General features: G+C 48.1%; 2 protein-coding genes across 2 annotated transcripts; one reads left to right on the top strand and one right to left on the bottom strand.

Annotated features, from left to right (window-relative positions):
* Positions 1-1,209: 1,209 nt before the first annotated feature.
* On the top strand, positions 1,210-7,671 carry LOC147645731 (serine/threonine-protein kinase PAK 1-like). Its single transcript, XM_086874268.1, has 10 exons — positions 1,210-1,278; positions 1,682-2,186; positions 2,395-2,458; positions 2,784-2,832; positions 3,843-3,952; positions 4,718-4,835; positions 5,228-5,327; positions 5,747-5,943; positions 6,852-6,989; positions 7,441-7,671. Exons 2-10 carry the CDS (start codon positions 1,919-1,921, stop codon positions 7,528-7,530), a joined length of 1,134 nt encoding a protein of 377 aa, XP_086730394.1. The 5' UTR covers positions 1,210-1,278; positions 1,682-1,918; the 3' UTR covers positions 7,531-7,671.
* A 2,605-nt stretch (positions 7,672-10,276) lies between these two features.
* On the bottom strand, positions 10,277-18,101 carry LOC147645730 (uncharacterized). Its single transcript, XM_086874264.1, has 2 exons — positions 11,964-18,101; positions 10,277-11,879 (listed from the first exon to the last, which is right to left on the bottom strand). The coding sequence occupies exons 1-2, from the start codon at positions 12,249-12,251 to the stop codon at positions 11,544-11,546; spliced, it is 624 nt and encodes a 207-aa protein (XP_086730390.1). The 5' UTR covers positions 12,252-18,101; the 3' UTR covers positions 10,277-11,543.
* Positions 18,102-21,002: the final 2,901 nt, after the last annotated feature.

Below are 21,002 nucleotides of genomic sequence, written 5' to 3'. Positions count from 1 at the left end.
TTGGGACCAGCTCCCCCTCCCTGCTCACCTGCAGGATGAGGTGGGGGCGATGGGCCCGTGGCCGGGGGTGCTGCGGACACAGAGGGCACTGGAACCTCCAGCTTCTCCTTCTATTCCTGTTCCTGCTCCTCCTTTTCCTTTCTCCCTCCTCCTGCTCCTCCTCCTTCCTAATCCCACCTCCTCCCCAGTTCCTGCCTTCTGTATATTTACAGTGGAGAATCTTGCTTGTTTTTAGAACTAGAACGAAGATTCCAGATGGAACAAGCCTTGCTGGTTTTATTCAGCAGTATCAGTGACTACAGGTCGTGTTTGCTCTGGTTTGGTGCTGTCCTCGTTCCTCCTCAGTGCTCAGACTGGGCTATGGGGTGTCCTTGTTTGCTGCATTTTCAGAGTTCCTCTTGGATCCTTTGGGCAATAGGCCGTGCCCTGGGAGGATTCTTTGTGCTCCTCTGTGACACAGGAGAAGCTTCCAGGCGGTTTTTGCGTGAGCGGCTGCTGTGGTGTCACAGGAGCGTTGCCACGTCCCCGTGGTGTTCCCGTTGCTGTGGGACACGGAGGCCTCAGTGTCCAGAGCGGCTCTGGGCGCCTGCTCGTTGCCAGAGGATCCTCCTGCCCGAGGCATTCTCAGCAGCCAGCCCAGCCCCTGACGGGTGTCCTTCTGTGCTTGCAGGGGTACAGTCTGCAGACGTGTGCAGCGCAGCCAAAATGATGCAGCAAGTGGTTGCTGCAGTTGGCACTCTGTTCTCTGTGGCTTATTCGGGGTATTTTTTAACCCACTTGGCACGTAAGTTGAGGTTTTCCCTCGGTGCAGCCTCTGTGGCTTCGGGCTTGCTGTGTGCTTTCTGTTCTTCCACTGGAACGGAGTTGACTCTGTAACCAAATTGCCATGAGGACATGGTTGGTTTGGGGGAGCTCCTGCCAGCAGCTGCAGCTGAAAAAGGGGGTGTCTGCAGCCAGCGGGGCGTGCACAGCATTTGCAATGAGGCCTGGGGGGGTTCTGTTCCCTCAGGCGGGGAGTCTGTGGCAGCGGAGCCTGGAACTCCCTCCGTTTGCTGCTCCAGCCAAGAGCTGACACAGCCCAGTATTTTGTGCTGCTCTCTTGCTTGCTGTGTGAAGGGCCTGTGGCTCCTGGAGGGATGCTGTGAAAGCAAAATGCTCTCTCGGGCTTGCCTTGCTCATTTCCCACCACAGGCAGTTTTTTCCTAACAGCATCTGGTTCACGTTCCCTCTCCCGTTGCAGGGCACCTCACGCGTGGATCCCCAGCAGCTCCTCCTTCGGTGAGTGGCAAAGGAAGCTTTGGTGTTCAGAATTGTGCAGCAAGTTGTGAGCTCGGCGTGTGGCAGCCGAGTGCCAGCCTGGGAGGCTGAAGGAAAGTTCCTGTCAGTGTCTTTGCAGCAGCAGCAGCAGCAAAGAGATCCCTGGCAGTTTTCTCTGTTTCTGCTGAAGAGCTTTTGAAGAGCTGCAGGACTGGTTTTGCAGGCAGAAGATTGCTTGCTGGCTTTAGCCATGCTGGAATATGGAATTCCCAACAATAAGTGGCAATGTGGGCTTTAGCCCATTGTTAGTTTGAACAGCTCTGAACCCTATTTCTGCTTAGTGCAGCTGGATGTGTAGCTGAGGATAAAGAAGGTGATAACTGAGATAGAACTTCCCGTCCCTCACGCTCCCGTCTGTCCACAGGGCACCAAAGCAGCATCAGCACCTCCTCTGGCTCCCTCTGCTTGCAAAGAGGAGGCCAAAGAGGAGGAAGAGAGCAGTGAACTTCCCGCTGTTCTGGGAGACGAGAGCGAACACTCCGCGGTTTGGGAATACAACGGCGAGGCTCCCGCAGTGTGTGACAAGGACAGTGGACATCTCCCGGTGGGGGACGAGGATGGTGGATGTCCCCTGGTGTGGGATGAGCATGGCCAAGCTCCCATGGCGTGTGACGAGGATGACGGCAATCTGCCGGTGTGGAATGAGGACAGAGAACGTCCTGTGGCTTGGGAAGAGGAGGGTGAACCAGCAGCATTTTGGGAAGAGGATGAGGAACCTGCACTGCTTTGGGAAGAGGATGAGGAACCTCCCTCTGCTCCTGAAGAGGACACCGAAGCTCCCTGTGCTGCAGGATCCTGGGCTGAACATTCTGACAGCAGCACAGCCCTGCAGCCAGAGGGGAGCGGGGAGTGGAGCCTGATGCAGCTGAGTACGTCTGCTCTGTTCCTGTGTGCCAGAGCAGGGTGCTGTGTGTGTGTCTCAGCATCAGCTGCACCCAGGGTTGCTCTGCAGCTGAATGGCACAGGGTCATTTATTGTCCTTCCCCAGCTGAGAGCAAGGGGCTCCCGGCCCCAGGGAGTGGGGCTGCATTCTGGCTCTCATCTGAGAGGGAGCATCTTCCACCTGGTTTCTTTCAGGGAACACGGTGAGCGTGGGGGAGCCTGCCGAGAAATACCTGGAACTGGAGCAGATTGGCCAAGGGTAAGTGCAAGGCAGTTACTTCTGCACAAGCAGGGCCCAGGTATTTTGCTGGTGCAGGATCCAGTGAGAAGTCAGGAGAGCTCCAAACCCCTTCAGACACTGGGGTACGATGCTGCTGCCTCTCAGTGCTGATCAGAATTGATAACTGTGGTCAGAAGGCACCTTGCATGGCAGAGGGCTGGTGGCTGCTGTGCTGTTGTTTGAAGGGTGGATGCACTCGGGTGTTTTGTGAACGCTGCAGGCAGCAGAGATCTCCTGTCTGGGCTGGCTTTCACTGCCAGGGCCTAAAGCGCTGCTTCTTTCTTCTCTGCTGTTTTGTCTCCAGGGCTTTTGGAACCGTTTCCAAAGGACTCGACAGGGCCACGGGAGGAGAGGTCAGTGTCAACACGCCCAGCACGTCTGGCAGCTCTCGAGGGCTTTCCCCTCTGCTGGGAGCTGTGGCTGGAGCTGTGGGGCCCAGCAGAGCTTTCCTGCACAGGCTGCTCCTCTGAAGGCAGAGCAGGGTCAGCCTGCAGAGCACAGCTGGGACAGACTTGGTCCTTCTCAAGTGCCCAAAGAAAGGCAAGGAGGGCAGCGGTGTCTGTCAGAGCAGGACACCCTGGCCTGGTCTTCATGTCTAAAAGTGTGAATGCATCAGCTGGTGGAGACTGAGGCCCAATTTACCTTCATCCCAGCCTCGAACAGGAACACTATTTAGCAGTTTTATCATCCTGAGTTTCATCAGGATACCTCAAGGCCTAATTAAGGAGAGATCCTGCTTGGGCTCAGTTTGGGGTTTTAGTTCTACTTCAGCTGTTCCCACAGAGCCAGGGAGAGAAATGAGAAGATGGATGTGCAGAGCAAAGCTCTCTCCTAAACCCTGCAGCTGTGTTTGGGTCTGGTGTCAGTGGCAGCTGGGACAGGGATTATCTGAGCAATGGATGTGCACATTTGCTTTGTTGTGCTATCCCAAACAGGGCAGGGACATTTGAAATCCTGGCCAAATGCCATAGAATTGCTAAAGGGTTCCCGGCTGTTTTGCTCTGTGTGCACAGAAACAGAATTACCTCCTGCTTGCAAAATGTGTTGGAATAATAATCCTAAGAGTGCTGAGGCCATTTGAGAAGACTGTAGGTGCAGAGAATGTTGTTAGAGCTTGGAGGCTGACAGCTGAGGGAGCATTTCTGCAGAGCTTACAGAGCCAAATGTCTCTGGCCATGAGTCCTGTAACAGCCCCAGCGAGCAGAGCAATGGGCTGTGGGAATGGCACTTGCTGAGCTCTGGTGTCCCATCCCAAGGCAGTTTGGCACAGCCCGGCTCGCTCGCTCCAAGAAGACTCGCTCCGTGTTTGCCGTGGCCTCCTGCCACAGACTGCTCCAGTTAAAGGTCTGCAATGTCCCTTCAGGTGGCCATCAAGAAAATGAGTCTCAGAGGGCAGAACAGGGAACAAGCTGTGAATGAGGTCGTGGTCCTGAAGGACAAGAAGAACCCCAACATTGTCAACTCTCTGGACAGGTGAGAGCTTCAGGTCTTCTCCCGTGCACGGGCCCTGCGTTCATCTTTCCTGGCATCCCCAGTCTGTAGCCTGTTCTGAAAATGCCTGACCCGGCCATATCTTCCCAGAACAACAGCCTGGCACTTCACTCCTTCCATGTGCTTTTGTTGCTTTGCTTTGCCTTTTTCTTCAAGTTGACCCCATTTGCTGTGTTTTACAGCAAGTGCTGATAAACCCTGGTAGAAATTATTTTCCTTGGCTTCTTCTTCCCAGCCCTTTCCCATTGCTGCAGGTGACAGGAAAACCAGGTTCTTGTTTCCAGAAATGCCTCATTTGCCCATTTTTCCATGGCCTTGCCTATTTCTGAAGGGACTTTGTGCAAGGTTTTCCAAGCATTTGACTGCTTTTGCCCCAAGTGCTGCACGGCCTCCTCCCCTGGATAACTCTGGAAGTTGTGTTGCCTTGTTCCGGAGGGAATGGTGGAACTGATGAGTTCAGATGCTGAAGCAGCTGGGGACAAGTGTTGTGGTTCCACATTGAGCTGGGCTGTTGCTAAAGTGCATTTTTCACCTGCTTGCCATCTAAGGCCTCTCCTTTCTCCCGGGTGCCTCCTTCTCCTTCAGACTGTGCAGATTCCAAGGCCTGTGCAGCCTGGCAGGAATGTCTCTCCATCTGATTCTGTCCTCACTGACAAGTGACCTGGGAACAAAACTCCACTCTGGGCTTTTCCCTGGGGGAATTGAGCAATGCACATTCATCTCTGTGCCATTGTTCTCCTCTTCCAGCTTCCTTGTTGATGGAGATCTCTGGCTGGTGATGGAATACATGGATGGAGGAACTTTGCAGGACGTTGTCAGACAGACACGCATGGCTGAAGGAGAGATGGCAGCTGTCAGTCAGGAGGTGAGGGATCCTGCTTGTGCTTCCCATGGCTGGGACACCATGGTCCTTCCAAAGAGGCTGTGAGAGCAGAGTGGCTCCATGCTCAGGCCTTTGTTTCTGTGTTGTTTTTATGAGCTGGAGAGGAAAGAGCCTCTGAAGTGAATGGCCTGCAAATATCACTGCATTTCTACTCTGTTCTTGTCTTCTTTCCTGCTGTTGTGGTACTCTCTGTCTTTTTTGGATCTGATTTCCTGTTCTCAGCTTTGCCTTGAACCTTTTGCCTGGAGCTTGTCTGCACTGCACTCCTGGGCTGTCACAGCAAAGTTGCTGCTGGCAGAATTCTAAACTGTCCTTTCTTGTGTGATATATTCCGGCCTCTGATTTTTTCCCTCGTGTTTCTTGTTGTCTCTCAGTGTCTGCAGGGCCTGGATTTCCTCCATTCCATCCGGGTGATCCACAGAGATCTGAAGAGCTCCAACATCCTTCTGGGAATGGACGGCTCTGTCAAGCTGGGTGGGTGTTCCTGGCCAGGCACGGCGCTCCCGGGGTGCGGCTGTGGGGCTGCTTCCCAGTGAGGGCCAGAGCCCCACAAGTGCTGCTGGTGGCACTGCCCGGCCCCTGCTGCCAGCTGAGAGCGGCTGCCCCGTGCAGAGAGCTCAGGAGAGGAGCAGGCTGTCAGGAGTGCCTTTGCTCTGGGTATGGCCCTCCCAGAGGGGCAGGAGTTGCAATCTAAAGCTTCAAAGGAAATCAGTAAAAGCCAAGCATGAAAGCTGAGGGCTTCTTTAAGGGTCTTCTTCCATCTTTCCTTGGCTACAGCCCTGAAGATGTTTCCAGCTGGATTCAGCACTGCATTCCCAGACTGAGAGTGGGGAATCTTTGTGCTTGGTTTCCTCATTGCAGCTGCCTTTGACAGTGCTTGTTTCTGTCCTCAGCTGATTTTGGCCTCTGTGCTCAGCTCAGCCCTGAGCAGGACCAGTGCAGCTCCATGGTGGGCACTGCTCACTGGATGGCCCCAGAAGTTGTGACCAGTTCTCCTTACGGCCCCAAGGTGGACATCTGGTCCTTTGGCATTGTGACCATCGAGATGGTGGAAGGAGAACCTCCTTACTTCCAGCAAACGGGGGCCATGGTAAGAGGCAAATTCTCCAGGCTTTGCAGAGGCCTGTGAGCACAGGGTGACCCTGCACTGGGAGGAGCAGCTGGAGGTTTCTGCACATCGCAAAGGGAATTCCCACAGCACCTGAGCCTGAACACAGACAAATATTCTGCAGTCTCCAGCAACAATTTGCTTTGGCATTTAAGTTGTTGCAGCTCTTGTGAGGATGACCCAAATACATGAAGCAAGTGCATCAGCTCTAATGTTGTCTTGCAGAAAACCCCAAACCAACCCCAACACCCACACCCAAACCCAACAAGATTTCTGGAGGAGTTTCTAAAAGAGGTTTTGTGAGATGAACTCCCCCTGGCTCTTCTCACTGGGAAACTTGTCTAAAACATGAAGATGATTGTTTAACATCCCCACACTCTAACATATATATTTCTTTCCTTCCTTTTACTTTCTCTGTGTCACCAAGGCTGAGCTTTCAGCCACACAAACCTGCTGTTCCTTGCCTGGCAGTTTCTGGCATGGGGCATCAGGAATGCTTTTAACTTGAGTGTCAGTGGCACTGCAGAGATGCATTTGATGTAAGAATCCCTTGAAATAACACAGGCAGACCACACTGACTCTTGAAAATGGCCTGTAAAGCTGGTGTGTGTATTTGGAGAAGCAAAATGGGCTATTTCTGATGGAGGTTCCTACTGACAAAGTCAGCCAATGCAATCGGCTCTGAAGGCAAGATCATTTGGATGTTGCAATGGCTGTGGCTGCACCAGGGTTTGGGTTTTTTGGTTGGCCCAGAAGAATGAGCTGTGAGCAGCAGCATCTGTGCCAGGGAGGAAAGTGCCCGGGGAGCTGGGGCAGAGAAAGCGGGCTGGATGTGAGCACGTGTGGGTGTGGAGGAAGCTGTCAGAGCGCTGTGTTTGCTTTTCCTGCAGGCCCGCGCTCTGATCCGGCAGAACGGGAGCCCGCAGCTGCAGGAGCCCAGGCGCCTGTCGGCTCTGCTGCGGGACTTCCTCGAGTGCAGCCTGGAGCCGGACGAGGAGCGGCGCTTCTCTGCCCAGGAGCTGCTGCAGGTGAATGCCAAGCGGCTGCGGGGGAAACGGCAGCGCCAGGGAGGGCTTTTCTTGTGGGGCCCCCTCCCATCATCTCCAGTCCCGCTGCTTTTCACACGCAAAGCCAGCAGAATCCTCGCCTGCTTTGGCTTGGCAGGCTCCTGTCGAGCTCATCTGGAGCTGGTGCCCCGCCACGAGCGGGGACATCTTCAAGCACATCAGGTGGCTCAGAGCCCTGCCTGACCTGAGCCTGGATGTTTCCAGGGAGGAGCCACCTCCCACATCTCTGGGCTCCCTCTCTCAGTGTTTCCCCACTCTCCTGCTACAGCAATTCTTCTTTACATCTAATCTGAGCCTGCTTCCCTCTCTTGACTTTCAAACCATTCCCCTTTGTCCTGTTGCAACAGAGCCTGTGAGGAACTTGAGTCTGGAAAGTAACAGTTCATTTCTTTCTTTTTTATCCCTTGGGCAGCACCCATTTTTGTCATCAGCCAAGCCTCTCTCCAGCCTGACCCCTCTGATCACTGCAGCAAAGCAACTGAGGGAGCAGCGGAGAAGATGAAGCACAGGAGGCCAGCTTTCCGTTATAGTAGTTAGGAGAAGTAGTTAGTTATGTTAGTTAACACTGTTAGTTAGTTAGAGTAGGTTAGGACAGCCTGTTTGTTATGGCAGTTATTTGAATAAAATCTCTGTTAAACCTCAATCCCTTGAGGTGTCCTGTCCTTCTCCCGCTGTGACTCAGCTGCCCGGAGCACTGCGAGGGGAGAGCGGGCCCAGCCTCGCCCAGAGCTGAGCCCCAGCAGAGCCTGGCAGAGCCCAGAGCAGCCTCGGCATCTGCAGAGTCAGCCTGGAAGGAGGCGCTTGGAGCCTTCTGGGCTGCAGCCGGCTCTTGCTTACAAACTGTGTGCGCTGGAAAATGCCTCTGGTTCTGCGGGAGGGCAGAAGGGGCCCGGGGAAGGCCCAAGTGCTCCATGCAAGGGAAAAACCTGCCCTGTGTTTGTGAGAAATAACTATGTTGTTGTTGCCCTTTGCTATTATGTGCTGGCTTTTGCAAATTATTATAATCACAACGATTTTGATATAGCACAGTTTGTAATCACTTTTAACTGCTTTTGATATAGTAGTGTTATAAATGACTTTCAAATTTCCAAACAATCAAATTTAATTAATTGATAACATAGCTTAATAAATTGGATACAAAATAATAAAAGAATAGAATTTAGTAAAAAAGAGATACAATTTAGTAGATATATTCAGATACATATTTATATATATATATATATATGTGAATATAATTGGCCAGTGGTTACAAATGCTTAAGGCATAAGCAAAACCGACTGGGGTGTGGGGGGGTTCTTCTCACCTCACCTCACGTACGAAACAAAGCACTTCAAGCTAAACTTATATACTGTATGCTTATACATATTCATTAATGTTTCCCATAAGTTTCCTCCTTTTTCTGATTTTACTGACCGTTTATTTTCTAAACTACATCCTGTACCTTAATTTTGACGTGTAACATCTGCAAAGGGGTACATCTGCTTTGTAACACTAATTCTTGATCGTTTCTAATGATAACTTTAGTAACAGTTGCAATTTAAGTAGCACGAATCAATTCCATTTATTACACTGGGAATGGGGAACCCCTGCACTTCCATTTCCGGGCAAACCCCCCTTCCTGGGCACAGAGACCCCCTTGAACTTTCATTTTGGGGCACTGGGAACCCTGGAACTCCCTTACCCACCCCCAAAAACCCCTGCACCCCCTTATCTGGAACCTGGAATCCCCTGAACACCCATTCTCGGGAATGGAAACCTCCCAGAACCCCCATTTCTGGGCACTGGGACCCCCCTGAACCTCCATTTTCAGGCACCGGGACCCCTTGAACCCCAGAACAGAGGAAGGGATCCCCCTGAACTCCCATTCCGCTGCAGCAGGACCCCCGTGCACCCCTGTATCCAGGACTGGAACCCTCCCAAACCCCCCATCCTCACACCCTGGGACCCCCCTGCAGCCGAGCCAGGCTGTTACCCGCCTGCTTTGTTGGTTTAACCCAAAGTTATCTCCTCCCCTGCCCTGCCCATCATTGTATCCCAACCCCTTTTTCCAGCACCTTCCCTATCAATCTTGTCCACCCTGCCCCTTGTTCCCAAATGTCCCCTGTCAATCCTGCCTTATGCCAACCCCCTGCTTGGACGTCCCCTTTGGAAATCCCCTAATCCACAGCACCCCATTGGTCCATGTGTCCTATTCCCCTCCCCAGGATATCCCTCACTGGTTGAAATTGTATCCACCCCTGGGCCCTCCCCATATATAAATTGCTGTACGCTTGTGTTCTGTGTCTTTTGTCCCTGGACCCTTGGGAGACTAAACCTTTCTCTGAACCCCAATATAAAAGACCTTCCCCCCATTCTTGCCTCCACACTGTGCCTGACAGCTGTTAAGTGCTGTAGAGCATTGCTCTAAGCCACATCTCGGGTCATCCTGCTCCAGAGGTGTGTTCCACTCCTGGCGTGGAGCTGAGGAAGAGCTGACCGGCTTTAGCACCATTTCACACCCAGCTGATCCCAGTGTGTCCCCCTCTCTCCCAGTGCCCTCCAGCGTGTCCATCTCGCTGGTGCCCTTGAGCTGGAGCCAGCAGCTCCTGGTGCTGCTGGATACTCCCCCGGCAATGCGGGCTCAGCTCCAGCTGCCAGGTGCAGCACGGCAGCCTGGAGCACCCCCTGAGCCGGCACTGGGGCACAGCCTGGCCCCCACAGCGTCGGGGACAGAAGGGGAGGCACTGGGGGGGCCCAGAGGGGGATTAGGGTGTGCTGGGAGGAACTGGGAGGGAGTTTGAGATAGGCTGGTTTAAACTGGGGAAGGGATTGAGGTGCTTAGGATGGCTGGGAAAGGGTTTGAAGGATGTTGGGGAGGGTGGGATGGGTTTCTGGGGGTCCTGGTGGACACTGGGAGGGAGTTTGGGGGTGCTGGGTGTCACTGGGAGGGATTTGAGTGAGCCTGGAGGGACTGGAAGGAGATTGGGCATTGGAAAACAGGGATTAGGATGAGGTTGGTTGTGCTGGGAAGAGACTGGAAGGAGTCTTGATGAGTCCTGGTGGGGCTGGGAAGGGACTGGGAGAGGGTTTGGGGGTCCAGGGGCAGTGGGGAGAAATTGGGAGGGGGCTGAGGGATCCTGAGAGGAACAGGAGGGACTCTGCTGGGTCCTGAGGAGGCTGGGAAGAGACTGGCAGTGATTTACCAAAATAGTGATACTGATCTGGTATCAACACCAATCTGTTAATGGACAAAAAAACCTCTCCAACAGTTTAAAGTTACAAAGTGGATGTTTAATCACAGCACTGGGTGAGTGTGGGACTCACGCCTTAATATGCACTGCAAGTTCACAAAAGATTCCAGTGTCTATTTATTTACAGAAGTCTTAAAATATCTAAAATACTAATACATATTAATACTAATGCATATGCATAATGCTAACACTTCCCATTCCCCAGGTTTGATTAAAATGCACGGTAATGATTTAAAAAGTCATTATGACTGCATGGTGGGCTCCTTAATTTGAGGAGGGGGTCATTTTGGCATGTAGTGGTCATCAAGAGATGAAGGAAAACCACTCTTCCTCACTCTCACCTTTCTACCTTTACAATGGTTGACATTACAAATAACATTTGGTACAATTCCAATTTCCTTCCTTGTGACTTTGAAATGGGTTTCCAGATGTAAGGTCTGTGATCTTCCTGAACCCGTTTATCAGTTTCTCTTTTCACATTATAAGCACAGCTGACCAAACATACAATGACAAGTAATTTTTTACCTAAGTTCAAGATTCATGAACTCAAATCCTGCTTCTCACTTAAATCATTAACTCTAACTAGTTCCAGCAAGGCCTATCTCTAGCCATAATCTCTAATTTTTCTCTAATTCTTAATTGTTTAAAATTAGTGACTCCAAAAGAGGTTTCAGAGGATCCTGCGTGGGCTGGGAGAGACTGGGAGGGTCCTTGGAAAGGCTTGGGATGTCTGTGAGAGGTTTTGGGGGTCCTGACCCCGGCAGTTGCCCCAGGGATGCGTGAAATGCCACCCGCAGCAAGATGCTGACGGGGACCGGGGGCTCCACGTTGGCCTTCATCTTCCTGGCACTGGGGCTCGGCTTCTGCCTGTGCAGGAAGGTGAGGTGGGGTCACGGGGGTCGTGTCCTCCCTCCCCACAGAGTGTGTGTGCTCCCCTCTGGGCCCCCAAGCCCGGTGTCACCCCCTTTTCTCTGCCCACACAGCTCCTGAGGCAAAAGGTTCTTGAAGATTGAAAGTCAACAATTCCCACTGTCATTCTGTATCCTGTTGGATTTTCATTCCCCTGCTTTCATCCAGGTGCCCATAGGGAGCCAGGAAGATGTGGAGCCTCCCAGCCAGGTGTCTTCCCAACACGCATCACCAGGACCACGGATCACCAGGGCTCTGCCCAACGGGGGTCACTGGGGATCATCCAACGCCCATCCTCCCATGGGGGATGGAGCTGGAGCAGCGCACGAAGCTCTTCCTGCACTTGGGGCACTCGCAGGGCTTCCCTTACTGGTGCCTACGTTGGTGTCAAGGTTGAGCTGGTGGAGAAGCTCTTCCCACACTGGGGACACTCGTAGGGCCTCTCCCCAGTGTGGATGCGCCGGTGAACGGTGAGGGTGGAGTTGTACTGGAAGCTCTTCCCGCAGTCGGGGCAGCGGAAGGGCCTCTCGTCTGTGTGAATCCGCTCATGTTTGAGAACATCAGAGCTGCGCTGAAACGTCTTCCCACACTCGGGACACTCGAAGGGCCTCTCCCCAGTGTGGATGAGCTGGTGTGCCCTCAGGTAGGAGCTCCACCCAAAGCTCTTCCCACATTCCAAGCAGGTGTAGGGCCGTTCCCCTGTGTGGATCACCTGGTGTCTCATCAGGTCAGAGATACTTCTGAAGCTCTTCCCACATTTCCCACACTCATACGGCCGTTCCCCTGTGTGGATCACCTGGTGTGTCATCAGGTAAGATGTGTTGGTGAAGCTCTTCCCGCATTTCCCACACTCGTAGGGCTTTTCCCCAGTGTGAATCACCTGGTGCTGGATCAGTTGGGAGCTCCACGTGAAACCCTTCCCACACTCCAAGCACTTGTGGGGCTTTTCCTCCAGCTCTGAGCTCCGGCTGGATCTCTGGCCGTGTTCCTGGCACTGGGGGGATCTTTCCTCCTCGGAGCTCCCTGGACTGGATTTGCAGACCCTCCTTGTGCGGCATCTCTGGGGCTTTTTCTTCTCTTCCATCTCAACATAGTTTGGTGTTGAAAGACCCCCGAGCTGTTCACCAGTCTTAACAGAAGTAATTGTGAATGCCGTTTATTTCTATTATTAACACACCTTTTATAGGGTTCTACAGGGTCTGCGGGCAGAGCAAGTTACTATTGGCTAACACACACAGGTTTACATTCTTATCCTTGTACACAAGGATATTGTTTTGCTTTACTCTCTCTTCTGCAGGCAAGTTTCAAGGATTTCAGCCCTTAATATCACGACTTATTTCAAAGACTGGTTTGTGCAGACAGGCCTTTACTAATATATAAAATATAGCAACAATTCCCCCTTTCTCTTTTTGCACAAACCAGGCTTTGGATGTGACTCATTCTATAGTTTCATGAAGCCAAGATAACACACAACTTAGACTTTCATTCCCATTAACATTATAAGTAAAGTCTGTCCCCCTTCTAGCACAAGAGACCTCAACCATCCAGTGATGCCCCAGCTGGAGAACCAACTTCCAATGGGGTCACTATCTTCTTTCAGGGCATGTAACCCATCCTGAAGCTGCTGTAGTTGCCCATGGATGGAAACTGAATGATCAGTAAGATTCAGACAGCACATGCCTTCAAACTCCCCACAACCATGTCCTTGTGCTAAGAGCAAAAAGTCAATTGTGGCTCGATTTTGTAATACTGCATGACATACACTACTCACATCAGCTGAAAGCTCACTTAACATTGTGGATGTTAAGTTCAATTTTTTCTTAGTCTAACAAGCAAGCCTTTTTAGAGTTACTAAGCTTTAATTCATTCAGGCTTCACTTTGACTGACTGATGGTTTTTATTTTATCAGCTACATTCAGCAATTGGTGTAAGCTTGGATGGAAACAAAGTAAGTTTCCCAAAATAACAGAGTTTTCTATGTGGATTAGCAGGAATCTCATTCCATGCTCTATCTCCACAGATTAGGAATATGGAACTAATTAATCGCTTTGGTAATTGTTCTGTGAGATTGCACCACTAATAAAGGCTTTACTTACAATGGTAGTAACGAGATCAGCTACAGGGTTGTCTGCAGCCCAGTGCTGCATTACTTTGTTAGAATGACGTTTTGTCGGGGGTTCAAACATTATCCATCCACCTGAGGTATGGGTGGAACCTAACAAATCTAATTCTTCTGGGGGGCCCTATGGTAACATTGAGAACTTTGATAATTTTTGCTTGCCAGCAGGCTTCAAGTTGTCTTAATGTGAAGCCAACAGTGCAATTGCACTCTTGCAACATTGCAAATTGATTCAGTCAAGTCTCATTTCTAACTAAACCTTTAAATGCTGGAGGATCCCATTCAGGGATTCCTATGAGACAGGTGTGAAAGGATCTCCAGGTGTGGCTAGGCTCAGACACGTTGACCTTTGGCCAGTTCAGTGTGCCAGAGTGACCCATATGTTCTGTCACTTTTGGATGTTAGTTAGCAGACAGTTGGTCAGGACTATACACAACACAATTACCATAAGCAGTTTGTTCCATGTAAATGACACCATACTTGCAAACTCACAGCTAAACTTTAATGTTAAATGAACTTTCAAAGATGCTTACACTACCTCTTGAAGGGGGGAAATGCTTATACTTTATACTAATATAACAATTACTACACAGGCTAAACTCTTAATCTTAAACTATTATCTAACTACTTTTAACACACGTGCTCTGGTATATATGTAGTCTAAGCGTGGAAGCAATTTGCTGAAAGGGTAAACACACAACTACAATTTGCTTTATATACAGTTAGATGGAGTCTCTACACTTTTCTTAGATCTTCTACAGAATTTCCTTCACAAACAGACTATGATTTAGCACGATTCAGTCTTGGAACGTTCACTGCTCCCGTGATGTCAGCTGGCAGCTGATCGGTGACTGAGGGCTTTGATGTTCATGTTGTTCTTCACATCCTTCTAAATCTTAATACAAAGGATAACTGAAAAATTGGTAGAGACACAACATCATAATAACAACATAAAATTTCTGTTGGCAACTGTCTGTGTAGTGCTCAGACACAACTGTGTCCTGACAGCTCCACTTCTGATCCATGTCTGGAGTACCAAGGCTGTGTGGTGACATCTCTGTTCACTGATCTCGTGTGTTCAGAGGCAGACAGTCTGGTCAGATGGACAGGTGACCTTTTTGAACCTGCCAACAAAACACAGATACTTCTTCCTTTGAAGTTAATGAATTACACTAATCAAATGCTTTTAGGGCATCAATTTCCCCCGTTTTTTTTTTAAAAAAATAAAAACGAGATGTACTTCTGTTATACACATCAACATTAACACAAAACCATATACAATTAGTAAGAACCTATAGAAGTTAAAAATCAATTAAATCATAAACATTATTAATAAGATATGTAATATAAAACTACTATTAATTACTAAAACACTGCACCAGCATCCCATAGTTAGCAAACAAACAGAAACAAAAAATCATCAGGAAGGATTGGATACCAACCTCCGGAAATGATTCTCCAAGCCCACTTCAAAATTGATCCAGCTGTCATATTAATAGGGTCAAATTGCTGAGTCAAAAAGTGACTCAAATACTGATTTGGGACAGAAAACATCTGAATCTGCTGGCAAACTTTCTGTCCAGGTAAAGTCAAGGCTTGGCCAGGGCCTGGCTTTAAACTGGAAAGATGCCTCTTAACTCATTTCTAAAACAAGGTTCTCAATAGCAGCAGCTAGGAGATGCTTACAGCTCAGCAAACTGTTAAAATGCATTTGTACAAAGCAAATGATCAGAAGCCTCAGGTACCAGACCAATTAAACCATGCAGCAGTTGGTTTAATCTGAAGCCTCTCCCATGGCAGCTGATCCTCAGCAATGGTAAATCTTCTAAAAATTCTGGAAACACTGAAAAATAAGAAAGCTATAACAAACAAAACTGCAGAGATTGTAACAACCAATAGAACTCCCGATGAAGTCAAGGGTGTCACAGACTGCATTCCCTTCTATCCACAAGCAGGTTTCATCAGCGTTCTGTCACAGCTTTTTCAGTTGTGGCTGTCTTCATCTCTCTAGGAAAATAACTATACTTTGCAGTTTAGACAAGTGTCTCCAATAAAACATAAAACAATTTAAATTAAACAATATTTAAACCTAACAGTAATGATTTATGACAAAAGGAAGTAACAAACTTAACCTTAAAAGAATATCTAAGTTATAAAACTTAACTTAAAAACATTCAAGCCTAAACATAATAAAACTTGACTTTTCTTAATTCTATTAACACTTAATCTATATTAAATAAAAACATAACTTAATCTTATTCTGTTACTACAAAGAGGCAACTAAAAGTTTGATATATACCTTTTAAACACAATATAATAGTAACATGGATTCACTATGAAGATTATAAAAATGTAACAAGTATATCACAATTCTATGTCATCTAGCTTTGAGAATAACCCACAATAACTGCAAATGGTACTAAAAATACTCATTGAAAACAGGAATTTGCCTAGTATATGTTCAAATTGGTTAGGATTTTAAAGTGCAGTTTTTCTAGAGAAAAACCACAACAACACAGGATTTGGCAAGTTGCCATTCAGCTTTTGTAGCACTTTTCAGAAACATTAAGTCTAATTCTTAAACTAAAATCCAAAATCCAAATTGGTATATATGCAGTTATATGTGTTTTATATAACAAAAGGACTCACATTGAAATTACCTCATTAAAATTGTGGGAAAAACAAGCAAATGGGTAATATATACTTTAACTTAACTTTGTCTTGTACAGTAAAGTTCTCTTAACTAATTATTTTTTTTTTAAACCACAAATCTCTTTTGTAGATAACATTAACTGGAAGGTTTTCTTAGAAGCTGTAAATCATACCATATTTTAACCTTAGGTTTTAAGGCTAATTATTGCAAGGTAACTTCTGTTAATATTCACCTTAAACACCTTTTTTTTGAAAAGGGGCCTTTTTAAACTTTCAAAGAATCACAATAATTTCTCCAGGAAAACTCTAAAAAACTGCAACTGCATAAATTCATTATTACTTAAAACACAAAATTAACTCTAACAGGGTATATAAAAACATTTTTAAAAACCCATGAATCATGACTTTTTAACAAACTGGGTACTATCCCGGTGCTTTTTCTTAGAGAGGGAGCGGGGGGTGGACTGCCCGCCCTGCTGCTGCTCTCTGCTGCTGTTATCTTTCTTCACATTCCCCACATGCTCTTGCAGAAAAAAAACAACAAAAAAACACCTCACAAAGTTAACTTTAACACATACAGTTGTTTCTCTCAATCTCTCTTGTTCACTGAGAGAGGAAAAAAGGGGCACAATTTTTACAAAAGCAAGCGATGTTACACGAAAATCTCTCATGGCCAGGTGCTAACAACGGTGACCATTGCAGCTTATCAACTTCTAATTACAGTGATGAATTTCATACTAGATACCATATAGTTTGTGATTTTTTGGCTATTTTGTCTCTTTTTGAAGCTGTCTGAGCCACCTGTTTCTGCTCAGCTGTTTCTGTAATTGTTCAGTGTGGCCTTGGAACTTTTTCTGCACTGCTTCTGCCCCAGGGGCGCCTCCGCTCTCTGCGCACACCTCAGTGCTCCCCCATGTCCCCCTGGTTCGGGTGGAAACCAATCTAAATTTGGATTCTTTTCCTCCAGGGTAGTAAAGTTGGAACTTGAATATGATTGTAGTGTTAAGAGTGACTCCAAAAGTGAAGCAAATAGTTCAGGATATATCACATCCTGCCGTAACTGAACAGATTCTGTTGTTTCAGTGTTTGCTCTGGAATTTCTTTCTCATTATTTCCTTCTCTCTGACTCTCCCTCCCTCTTTCCATGGGCAGCATAGATAGGAGTGTTTGCCCAGCAGTGGGAGGCAAAGGCGTGAGCATACCTATAAGCAAGAAGTCCAGGGAGTTCCTTGCGCAAATCAAAACCCTTAAGCTGTGGCTTTTCTAAAAAGCAGGTAAATAAATCATGTGCAGCTTGCCTTTCCATCTTACCGTCAGCGCTGTTGCAGCCCTACAAGGTTTGGCAGCACGTTACGGCCAGGACTCTCCTCTGAGGTCGCCTGGGGCGCGGCACCGTTGCTTTTCGCCGTCCTTGCTGTGGAGGACCCGTCCCCTGTCGCCGACTCCCGTGGCCTTCGCTTTTTAATGTCCCAAAGGTCCCAAAGGTCCCAAGGGTCCCATTTGTTCGGGCGCCATTTGATGAGTTCGGCGGGAGACAAGCAGCACTCAATATGAATGATCAGCAAGTCTCATTTATTGGCAACTCCAAACTCCCTATATAACATCAATAATTAGGCTCATACATAGTGCAAAAGCAAGCTCATTATTGGGTATTTCGTTTAAGGACAACTCCACCTAGTTCCACATTCTTGTGGTCATTCATCTGTGCTGAATCCACATTCTTCTGATCACAGTGTCCTGTTCTCAGTTCACAGTTATCACTAAGATCTTTCTGACATTGCAACATCTCATACCAACTACACTCTACTGTTGTTTAATTCTTTCTCAGCTAATTGCTGCATGGGAACACGACCTATGTTAGCTAGCCACTCTTCCACACTGTTGAGCTTCGGGAGCCTCCCGGGAAGCACCAGCCCTCCCCAGACCACCCTTGGTAGCACTTTTTCTTTTCTCTCTGCTGACGATTTTATCCCCAAAACTGCCGTGGGAACGTTGTATCCAAGCACATCCTCCGGCGCTGCACTTTCCTCCTGTGAATTCCCTGTGCAGGGAATGTGTCTGTGCTTTTCCCTGCTCTGTTCACTGACAAACAAACCTGAGCCCGTGGGACTGTCAGAGCTCCTTCATGCCATGAAATCAGGTTGTGTTTCTCATGGCATGTTCTGGAGGAGCTTTTCTTGGTGTGTCCTGTGCTGCTGGAAATGACACAAGAGCCAGGAGGGAACAGAAGCTGCTGCTGCCCGTTGGCTCAGGGCCAGGGAACCAAGTTGTGCTCCCGGGCAGTTGGGCCCTGCTGGAAGCAGAGCCGCGTTTCCCTTGAGCAGCTCAAGCTTGTGACAGCTCCAAACAGGAAACCTCAGCAGAAAACTCTTTCTCCAAACTCAGCTGCTTTCCCTCCTGCAGCTGTTTGGGAAAGAGCCTCAAAGCACAGACTCTGCTGGGAGCCATTGGTGCATTTCCTCCCTCCCAGCAGCAGCAGCTCCTGAGCCCTTCACGGGCTCCTGGCCCTTCCCAAACCCTTCAGCTCCCTTGGAACTCTCAGCAGTCACTAACATGTGCATTTCTTTCATATTTAAGCTGCATTTAAACTTCTCTTTTTCTCTCCTCTCTTATCTTTTTAATCTCCTCTTTATCTCCTTTAATCCCGTCAGCACCAGCAGGATGGGGATGGAGTCTTGGGTGGGTGTGGGATGAACTGAGGATCCAGCAGAGAAGGGCAAGGCAGAGGGGAGAGGACTCAGCCAACCCTTCTCCTGCTCTCTCCTCCCCCAGGCTCCAGCTAAAGCAAGTCAGACTGGAAAGGATCCCACAAATGCTGTGTTCTCCTCCCTCTGAGCTTGGCTGGGGATCCTCAGCTTCAGCCTGGTGCAGTGGCTGAGATTCGCTAATTTGAGTTTTTTGGCTAATGCACTAAATAATGTGGTGGGTTTAGCGCTGGCTGAAATCTCCAGGGCACTTACTCATTTCTCACTGTGAGATATGGATTAGGAGAAGGGAAAACCAGGCTTTAAACTTAGAAGGAACAAAGAAACTTTATTAACAGGACTACAAGAATGAGAAACCAGAATAAAACTTACAGAATGCCTTTCCTCTCCTGAAAAACTTTTGTTGTTTTTTTTTTAACTGACAGCATAGAGATAGAACTTCGGATGTTAAAACAGTATTCATTACACAAGTTTTTTATTAGTTTTTGTAGGGAGAGGAGTTTTTTCTTATTGTATCATGAAGACTTTTTTACAAGAAACAGGTTTTTTGTGGTTTTTTATTTTTACAAATAGCAGGCATCTGGGAAAAAAAATTTCTATTGTGACATTTTTCTCATTTTTACAGCCCTCCTAGAGGTGTGTCTATGGGTTATGAATTCATGGGGTGTTATTTTAAGGATGAGTTGTTTGAAGGCAAAAGTTTTCTTCATTTGTTTTCGTGATCATCTTTGGAAATGGAAGTTTTCTACTTCTCTCCCTCAATGCAATGGGGATGTTATTGTTTTTATTTATTTTCTGTTCAGGCTTTTCATGGGATTACAGTTATTTTAACATTTGTTTCATTAATGGATGCTTTTGTTTAGATTTACAGTTTTAATACTTTATTTTATACTTTTTTCATGAATTAAATGAGATATTTTAGTCTATCAATGATTATCCCTATGGCCTTAGTAAATGATTATTTTAGTTTTAATTGCCATTTTTTCATTTCTTTTCTATCTGAGGTTTGGCCTTTTTTTTTACTGACTTTGATGTTTTTATGTTGTTTTTTTCTGTGTTATTACTCTGTCCTTTTCTGTCCCTGGAGAGATGAAGAAGGTTTGTAGGTCTCATGTCTGTATTGAAAGGGTTAATATCTTGCCCAGGCTCATAATCTTCCTCGTGTTCCAAATAAATAGGTACTGTGAGGGATACATATCACAGGTGAGCACCCACTGCACAATCTGCTTTGGATTAAATCCCATCTCCGTCTTCATCAGCTCACAGTCACTGTGACACTATTCCTGCATGGAAGAAACAGGCTGGGATGGCCCCTTTCTGCTTTTGATCCTTTTATTGGCAAATGAAATATTCTATTTGAAAACCTTCAAACCCTGGAGTTTCTTTGTATTTCCACCTGAAAATGCTGCCAGCCGAGGTTCCCAAGTGTGTGGTACGTGTTTGTGTGCACAGAGCAAAGGTGTCAGCCTGTGTGCGTGGCCCGGGTGTCTGTCAATGCCCATTGAAGCAGACGGCTGGAAGGGGGCTCTGCCCGCCCTGCGCTGCTCCGGGGCTGGGGCTGGGCTGGCAGAGGCTGCAGAGCGCTCTGAGAGGCACAGCCTCAGCCCCGGCCGGCATCTTGTGCACGATGGCACAGCCTCAGCCCCGGCCGGCATCTTGTGCACGGTGACACAGCCTCAGCCCCGGCCGCCATCTTGTGCACGGTGGCACAGCCTCAGCCCCGGCCGCCATCTTGTGCACGGTGGCACAGCCTCAGCCCCGGCCGCCATCTTGTGCACGGTGGCACAGCCTCAGCCCCGGCCGCCATCTTTTGCATGGTGGCAGCTCTGAGGGCTGTGCGAGGGATGCTCTTCCCCAGCGCTGTTTCGCGTCCTTTCCTTTCCCAGGATGGCATTTGGAAATGTTTCTTTGGCCCTATCAATACACAGCTCACTGTCTTACTCACTTCATGCCTGGAAGGTTCTAAGAAGACCATGAAAAGCATAGCGTGATTATGATGCACAAATAATAGTCAAGAAAACAGTACTCCATCGTGTAGGGCCTACAGAGCAGGGATTCGTTTATTCAACACCAGGAGTGAGGGGGAAGCTCCACCACAAACTCACTTGTCCATTCTTTGCACAGGACAAGCTTTTAAACTTTTTTAACTTAATGGGCACATTCTACTTTCCTAAGCTTCATATTTTCTAATTCCATGATTGTGGAAGCCCTTGCAGCAGGGCTCTGCATGAGGTAGTTGTCAGCCTCCTGGTGTCATTTTGGATGAAGGCTCAGGAGCTACCTAAATTCAAAAGGCCTTTTTGTTACACTTCAACACTTTCCTTTTCTCGGAATTCAACACAAACTTATAGTCAGTAAG

The sequence above is a fragment of the Cyanistes caeruleus genome, unplaced genomic scaffold (genome assembly GCF_971803275.1).
Source record: "Cyanistes caeruleus unplaced genomic scaffold, bCyaCae1.hap1.1 HAP1_SCAFFOLD_180, whole genome shotgun sequence".
Lineage (NCBI taxonomy): Eukaryota > Metazoa > Chordata > Aves > Passeriformes > Paridae > Cyanistes > Cyanistes caeruleus.
Note: the sequence above shows the minus strand (reverse complement) of the source record. Positions and strands in the feature narration are given on the sequence as shown.

Excerpts from the sequence above, each read along its gene's own strand:
- LOC147645731 (XM_086874268.1), top strand. The coding sequence starts at position 1,919 with ATGGCGTGTGACGAGGATGACGGCAATCTGCCGGTGTGGAATGAGGAC. Across the intron at positions 2,459-2,783 it reads CTGGAGCAGATTGGCCAAGG|GGCTTTTGGAACCGTTTCCA; the intron begins GTAAGTGCAAGG and ends TTTTGTCTCCAG. Across the intron at positions 5,944-6,851 it reads TCCAGCAAACGGGGGCCATG|GCCCGCGCTCTGATCCGGCA; the intron begins GTAAGAGGCAAA and ends CTTTTCCTGCAG.
- LOC147645730 (XM_086874264.1), bottom strand. The coding sequence starts at position 12,251 with ATGGAAGAGAAGAAAAAGCCCCAGAGATGCCGCACAAGGAGGGTCTGC. Across the intron at positions 11,880-11,963 it reads CTTACCTGATGACACACCAG|GTGATCCACACAGGGGAACG; the intron begins GTGATCCACACA and ends ATGAGACACCAG.